The sequence below is a fragment of the Talpa occidentalis genome, unplaced genomic scaffold, assembly GCF_014898055.3.
Source record: "Talpa occidentalis isolate TD23 unplaced genomic scaffold, MPIMG_talOcc4v2.1 talOcc4.5, whole genome shotgun sequence".
NCBI lineage: Eukaryota > Metazoa > Chordata > Mammalia > Eulipotyphla > Talpidae > Talpa > Talpa occidentalis.
The window spans coordinates 104,755,925-104,764,400 of record NW_023604861.1 but is presented as its reverse complement, the minus strand read 5'-3'; the positions used below and the strand labels follow the sequence as shown (position 1 = coordinate 104,764,400).

Sequence of the window (8,476 nt, the reverse complement as noted above, 5' to 3'; positions counted from 1 at the left end):
TACAAATCACAAAGGTAAGCTCAAGAAAATCTCCTTATAGAAAATGGGGAGGGGGGCGGTGGGAGAAAGAGATATGAAAATTTAAAAGGAGGGATGAGGGCTCTTACTTGCATCTAAAATTGACATTTTTTTTTTTTTACAAAGTCAACAATAATTGTACTTTTCAAGAGGTGGAATGCATTCAAACACAACACCGCCCACAATTAACTAAAAAAAAAATGTGTGATGGAAAATTATGAACATGTAAAGGATGAGTTTCTGTGATTCACCCAGAGTTGCTAGCTACCCATGGGCTACAGCTGGCATATCAGGGGGATGGTCACTGCCTCCGTGCACACAGCATTGGGGGTGGGGGCATGCTCTCTGCAACCTGTATTCTCTCTTTTTTTCGGACAGGTTGTTGAAAAGCTGGATGTCAAAATGACTGAGCGCTTTGACTGCCACCACTGCGAAGAGTCTCTCTTTGGCAAGAAGTACATCCTGAGGGAGGAGAGCCCCTACTGCGTGGCATGCTTTGAGGCTCTCTACGCCAGTACATGTGAAGAATGTGGCAAGCCCATTGGCTGTGACTGCAAGGTACCCTGGGGCCCCCTCCTCAGCAGTACCCCATAACTCCTAGACCCTTTGGTGCTCCCCAGGCACCCTCCACAAGCCTCTGCAGGCTTTGTGCTAAAGTCCTAATTCTCATCACCTCTTGGAATTCCATCTGATGGACTTGGATCCTTCAAATAACCTTTCTGATCCATTTCACTCTGGCTGATTTGGTCTCTGCCCACTCCTGACTTTAGGGTGCTTGGTTAGTGCTTTTCCAGGAGGTTTGTGCTTAGCTTCCCAAGTTCTCCTCTAATATTCTAGCTATTAGTGTTCTTATCAAACCACCAACCCCACCTCCCAATACTGTTGATGTTACTGTGCTCATGCCGACTCACAGGTGGCAGATACTGATCCATCAATGTTTGATGAATGTGCCCATGACTGAACCTGAGCTCCAGATATATGGATGCATACAAGCATTCGGTTCACTGGAGCATTAAGGGGTCTTTTCTTTTTATGGAGAAGATCAGGATTTGCATTGCTCCTTTCATGAGGGGTAGGGCACAAGGAATGACCACTTTTCCTGCTGCGGATGACACAGCAGTTTCAGCAGACACACCCAGTAATTTGTGCCACTAGCTGTGGCTGAGTGTTGGGAATCCTGGCCTATACTCAGCATTTAATTAGTCCAACCTGGACCTCGAAAGGATGCCCCAGGATCTACCTATGTCTCTAAGATCTCCAGTAACTTCACCTACAAAACATGCTTGATAATCCTGAGAGCCACAGAACTGGTAGGAGATGGAGTCACTGTGGAATCTCTAAAGGAACTCCCAACTTAATAGACTCTGGGGTGACTCATGGCATTTTATGATCTCTTTCCTGCTTTCATTGCTTTGTACTCTTTGGGGATTTCTGCCACTCTCCTCAATGGTTATAAATACCAATATCTATCTCTGATTGACTGAGTTAGGCTGCGTTGTTTGCACGTGGACAGTTCTCACACACCCAAGGCATCTTGCTGACTCTCTTTGATCATCTTTCCTAAGAAAGGCAGTAAGCAATAAACGGCCCCGCCAGCTTCTGTTGCTAGGTGTTCGGTGACAACTGAGGAATAATTTCCGCCTTGTGTGGAAAGAAGCCTTTGCCTTCGGTAGAGCAAAGGAGGTGCAACCTGGGCCATTTGACACCAGGCTGCAGCCACGTATTTTCCAGCTTCAGAGGAATGGCACACCACTCCTAAAAGAAGTAAAACTCACCAGCTGTCCTGTGTAAAAAGCAGAATTGGCCACCATGAGCAAAAAGTAGCTGAACTTGCTAGTCTAACTTTCCTGTCTCTAGCTTTGCCTGATGCAAAATCCCGCCGTGTTTAATGGACTTTCTTATCCCCTCCATTTTTCCACAACAAGCTGCCTGGCTCCAGTCCTGGCTCTGTATCCCCCTGGCCATACGCACTTGGGCTAGCCCTTGACTCCTCTGTGCACACCTTCACATCTACAAAGTGGAGAACAAACAAGTGTGCCCACTTCATCAGTTACTGTGTTATAGAGACACAAAACCCTCCACATGCCAAAGGCCAGTCAGTGGCATAAACTCCAACCTTCTACTTTTCTTCTGACTGCTTCCTATTCTTTCTACAACACATTCCCTCCACACACCTTTCAGAAGCTTCACCTCTTTATCAGTCTCATTATAGAACCAGTGCCTCCCTGGTGGCGCAGTGGATTGAGCACTGTGAAGCTGTGAAGCTGTCCGCAGCCTCTGCAGCACCGGTTCGATTCCCGGCCGGCCAGGGAGATTCCCACATGGTGGGGCAGACCTCTCCTACTTTGTCTGCTGCTCCCTTTAGCAGTGTATGTTGGTCCTTCTGCCTGTTCTGTTCCCTGCTCTGTCTCTGGTGAATTCTCTTACCCCTCTGGTGCCTCTGGACTATACCCCAGTGCTTGTATAAATAAATAAAAATAAATAAAAAATAAATAAAAAAAGAACCATAACAATGTCTAGTTTGAAGAAAAACCTGAGACAGAGAAAGACATGTCTGTAAAAGTTTTACCTGAAAAAGATGTAAGGAGGTGAGAGGTTCATATATTATTCTGACACAGAACAAGTCTGATTTAAAGGAAGCACATTGGATATTTGGGGTTAATCATTCTTAACCAGTGGCTGAAGTCAAAACAAAGTAAAAATCACTTATCATTTCTTCAATGTGATTTAATGGAAAGATCCTCAGACTCTCAAAACTAGTTATTCTTCAGCACATACTTTGTGAGCAAATAAGCAAGAATCCCCTAAATGGGGCCAAAATCAACAAAATCAACTGCTGTAAAGTCAGGAGTTAATTGTGCTGAACTTTTCAACCAAGATGAATGGTTTACTATATGTGGAGTTATGCCTTGTGATTTTCTACATTTTGGAAGAAAAAGAGATGTTGATTTGAAGTGAGACCTTGCCATTTGGGGCTTTTCAATAGTTGGAATGGTTTTCTTGACTTTCAGAAATAATTGTGGAGTTGACTTTGGGAAGGAAACAATGATAGAAAAAATGTTCCTGTTATTTCAGGAGGGATAGCCAAAGTCCTGGCAGGCGGGCTCAGGCCTGAGCGACTGGCTTGTCAGATCTGGTGCCATTCTCCTTTCTTAAAATAGCTCAGGCACCAGAAGCCTCACTTCCCTCTCCTGCCGAAGGACATGTGTGTATAATTTTTAAATATTCATAAGACCATAGAAATTTCACTAATTTTGTGGGTATTTACTGACTATTAAATGAGATCGATGATACTTCAGGCTGTTTTCATAGTTAGCTTTCATGTTTGAAAGTCATTTCTAGGCAGTGACTTAATTATATCCTTTATTTCTATTCGTTCCTTAGAGAAAATGCTGTGATCTCCAAGAGGAAAATCAGTCATTTTTCTGGCTAGTAGAATCGTTGAGAACAAATAATACAAATAAAATTTCATGATTTGCTGGCATGTTTTTTCTGAAATTTTTCTTGGATACTTGTTGATATCAGTAAAATACTTTTTTAGCCAGATTACAGATGGTTCTTGGATAGGTCTACCTAAGTCCTGGGCTTCAGAATTACAAGAAACAAAGAAAAGATAGATTGGCCAATAACTCCAGAGATGGCTGGAGGGACCATACATTTAACAAATCAGTGACTTTAACAAATGGGGCCCTACATCTAACTCGGGCTTGAATTTTCCATGTCTCTGCCAGTAAGTACCAGGCAGTCAAATAGGCTCACAAGCCCACCTGTGTGCCAGGGAAAGCAGAAGACATGGTCATGAACAAAAAACCATCTGCAGACCTGAAAGTGGCATTGAGCTTCCAACCAGGCTTAAAAGCTCCACACATGGAGTGGTTCCTTTGTCCAGGCGCTGCAAAATGTCTTCATTGCCTGATCTCAATTCCCCATAATTCCCTTTGGAGAGGAACTTTTTGTGTTATGTTTTTTGGAAGAATCACAGAGGCTTACAGAGGGCGAAAGTGTTGCACAGAGTTATATCCTGTCCACAATAGGGATCCCTATCTCACAGGACTGTGAGGAGTCAGAAGTTCAGGAGAGGGGACACCTGAGAGCAGTACATTAAGTGCTCTCACCTCTGCCATCTCTTCTTCCTGACCATTGTTTTTATGCAGTTGAAGAATACACAGTTGCTGCCCGCAGGCACTTGTAGCTGGCTGAGGGGTTGAGGGGCCCTCAGGCCACTTCCTCTAGCCCATGGCTGAGCTGAAGTCTTGACAAAGGAGCCTTCAGGCACTTCTCATATTAGGAATGTTTCTGAAATGGAAAAATATAAAATCAGAAAGGAAGTGTTTGGGCCTTATCTTACATTGTTTATCAACATTTTTGCTGAAATTTATGACATTTCTGTGAGCACAAGATTAGCCTTGGTATTTTTTCTGGGACATGTAAAAGATTTTTTCCTTTCTTTTTTTCCTCTGCACTCTTTCCCTAGAGGACTTGGAAGCCAGGGTCTTTTTAGGACAATTTAAAGCTCTGGAAAATTGATCTGTGAGTCTATACTTTTAGCCACGTACCTCCAACATCTAGATGACATCTTCGGAGGTCCAGATGATGTACTCTGTATAGAACAAAGTTAAACTAGATGAGACCAGCTCAGTATTAAGAACCAAAACTACAGATCTATTTCTAGCTGTGAACGCAAGAGATGAAAAAGGCAATTCAGCACCAAGTCTTTACAAGTAAATATTCAGAGCATGATTTGACACTCGGCTTCAAGTGCACGGATCTAATCAATTATAACCCAACTTCTTGGCTTATTTTGTGCCATTTTCCAATCTCTCACTAATCTCCAGAGTATCGGCCTAAAATCCTGCCTCACACTGAGACTCAGAGAATGGCCTGTTGGCCCACAGCCTCAGTGTGCCCTAAAAAAGCAAAGCCGGCAGTATTTAGTTACCTTCCTCTTGCCATAAAGACTTTTCTCACTTCCTAGGTATTGTAAATTTCTTAAGATGTGAGCCCAGAAGGAAGCTGTGACATGAATTAATTAACTTAACCCAGACTTCCAAAGAGAACCCAATTGGAGAGCCTGAGGGAGACAACTTCAGGAAACCTGAGAGCATATTTGGTTAGATAGGACTTCCATGTGCGATTTTATTTTTCCTTTTTTTAAAGATTTATTTATTTATGCATATAAGAACTGGGAGAACTGGGGTGCAGGCCAGAGGTACAAGGGGTGAGCGGATTCACCAGAGACAAAGTGGGGAACAGAACAGGTAGACTGAGTGAAATGCACTGCTGAGGGGAGCATCAGGCGAGGTAGGAGAGATCTGCTGGACTATGTGGGTAGCTCCCTAGCTGATCGGGGATCGATCTCATGCTCCAGAAGCTACGGATAGCTTCACTGTGCTGTGTTTAACCCCTTGCACCACCAGGGAGGCCCCCACATATGATTTTAAAGAGAAGTGTAACATAGGCTCTTTACTGTGTTAACTAGGGTGTGGGGGCACATGCCTGTCCTGCAGCCAACATCACTTATGGCTGGAGAAGCTTCGCAGAGCTGGGGATATTCCTGCTGAGTGGAGTTGCCTACTTCAGAGAAGGGGCCTTCCAAGGCGAGGGGCAGCATAGGCAGGGGCACGGAAGGCACCAGGGCAGAACGTGAGGCTGGGTAAGCATGTTGGGAGCAATTTGTAAAGAAACTGCTCTGCCAGGTAAAAAAAAAAAATGAGCAAAACATGCATATCTGAGTTTTGTTGGATCTCTGAAGGCTGAAAGGCAATGAGAATGTTCCAGAAAATGTAGCTCACAGCTTTTTCACATGGTTGTAAATGTGTTCATCTATAAAAAAATCAAACCTTATCTCATAGGGCTATTGGATGACTCAAAATAAGTAAGAAAGGATTAAGAAAAAATTTTAGACTGAAAAGGGCTAAGGAAGTGAAAAACACTATTCATAAATAGAGTGATAGCGTTGTTAACATGGGAGTTTGAAGGCAAGGGAAGTTCTAACACATTACTATCTTCATGAGTAATTGTTTCAGCCAGGGACACTTTGAGACAACTGTTTTCACTATTAGCTATGATCTGAGTGTTAGTTAATATTAACATTAATTGAGCAATCACAATATACCAAGTTACATATGCTTAGTAAAAATATTTTCTTATATGTTAAAATGTTTTACATGCAATAGCCGTACCACTCAATCTTCATAGCAAAATGGTCACTGCTATTATTCCTATTTGACAAATGAGAAGCTGAGGCAGGAAAGGACTTGTCCTATGAAGTAAGTGGTACATGGCCAGGATTTGAATTGAGAGCCCTTTAGTTTAATCAATGGAATTGATTACAATGTTCCTAGGGTGCCAGGAACATTGCTGCTCATAACACAGGGGGTGAGGGTGAGCCACCCAAGGCCCCCTACTGCCTGCATGCACAGCTGCTTCCCCAAGAAGGTCAGCGCTGTCTCCAGCTAGGAGGGGTGGGTCAATTATATGCCCACTGAGGACCCACCACCAACAGTAATGATGTAAAGTTAGTTTACAGACTATTTTTACTTATTGCACACCATGAAATTTAAGAGAATGAACATATTGATCTATAGGGAAACCATTTCCATTTCTTGTCAGGAGCTTTCGAGAAATAACAAATATCTTTGAATAAACCAAATCAGGAATTGTGTATAAAGGCAAAAATACATGTGTGTGCATGCATTTGCCAGAGAGGGAAGAGGACTTTGAGGGAGACGTGTGGGTGACTCACAACAGCCCCAGGAAAGGGAAGCAGGGCTAGCTCAGCCCAGGTCATCTTGTGGAAGGTGCCCCGACCAAGTTCTCCAGGGTGGAGGATGGGACGGGAAGCATTTCCCAGCATCTACTCTGAAGGCGAAAGCTGAGGTGAGGAGTGAACATCGGGGGATGTTCTAGATCACCCACTCAGAGGAATGTGCATTCCTTGAAAGGAGCAGGGATTAGTGAACCGGAGCGAGGACCGGAGGAGCAGCGTCAAAAGGGTGGCCTTGGGAAAGACCACAAGTCTCAAATTGATGCTTATGGTCTAGTAAGGACATGTCAACAGTCCCTAAATTTAGAGGGGCCCTTTCTCGTATCAAATGTCTGTCAACAAATCAGCCTTCAACTGATTTAAAGCCTTAACGATAGACACGGTGTTTTCATGCCAGAAATGTTAACTGGAGTTAAAATTGATCCCTGCAGTGCTTTAGATCCACATGAACGTTTTAACATTAGCTTTTCCATGACTGCTCAGTCATATTAACCACCTTGCTCACACTTCCCTCCTCCCAGGGACATGCTAGGCAGGGTGGAGAAAGTGGTGACATTCTTTCGTCATCCATGGAGGTTCCTCCCTCAGTGTTCTGGAAGGTCAGCCCCAAAAGGCAAATTTCCTTGAATTCTTATTTTCTTGCCTTCTCTTTTCACTGTCAGCCTGTAGCCCCCATGTGTGGTGTCAGCTCCCTGGGCAGGGCAGCAACAGTGACCCCTAGAGTGTCTCCAGGAAAGCTGCCATACCCCTTCTCCCCACTCCCCAGCCTCTGGGTTCTCCTTTTACCCAGGCAGTGATTCACAGAATGTGGAAAACATTGTGCAACTTTTCCACAATAGCAGTCTTTTCTGAGGTGACCAGTCTGTACAGAGGGAGCCCGACTAACTTCTCAAAAAAATGTTTTGACCAACTACATGACAGTCACAGCTCATTTTTTTAACTGTGGCAAAATACACATAACACAAAATTCACCATCATAGCCCTTTTTAATTGTATGGCTCAGCACTGCCAAGTACATTTGCATTGTTGTGAAACCGCTCTCTAGAACGCTTTCCATCTTGCAAAACTGAAACTCTGTACCCAGTAAACAGCAGCTCCCCATTTTCCTCTCAGTCCCTGACAACCACCCTTCTACTTTCTGTCTTTATGGGTTTGACTGCTGCAGAGTCCCGTCTGCATTGTATCACACAGGATGTGTCTTCTTGCCACTGGCTTGTTTCACTTGGCTTGCTGGCCTCCAGGTTTGTTGATGTTGTAGCAAGTATCAGAATTTGCTTCCTTTATGAGATGAAATATACTCCATTGTGTGTGCAGCTGCATTTCTTTATCCCTCATCTCTTTGTGGACACTTGGGTTGCTATTGTGAATAAATGCTGCTATGAACATGGGTCTGTCTACAAATACAAACAATTTGGGGCATATACTCAAAAGTGCTCTTGCTGGGTCACGTGGTAGTTGTGTGTTCAATTTTTGGATGAGCTATAGTACTGTTTTCCATACAGTTCTTAATACATTTATTCTGCAGTCAGCATTATGACAGTGATAGCAAGACCAAGGACCTCAACTCTTTTATGTTACTCCAATTGCTGTTCTTGTTGGATAGGGTTTTAAATGCTTCCTTTGACTATATTGGAAGTCTAAACCAAGGTATTGCTGAATTGCATTCATATGGCATTGTTTCTGAATTTTTTC

General features: G+C 43.5%; 1 protein-coding gene across 1 annotated transcript in view; it reads left to right on the top strand.

The window, feature by feature from the left end:
* The window catches only part of FHL2 (four and a half LIM domains 2), a 32,501-nt gene that overhangs the window by 9,421 nt on the left and 14,604 nt on the right, over window positions 1-8,476 (top strand). The window contains exon 2 of the mRNA XM_037528039.2: window positions 397-576. Within this exon, the coding sequence (XP_037383936.1) occupies window positions 421-576 (156 nt within the window). The 5' untranslated portion in view covers window positions 397-420. The remainder of the gene's footprint in view (window positions 1-396; window positions 577-8,476) is intronic.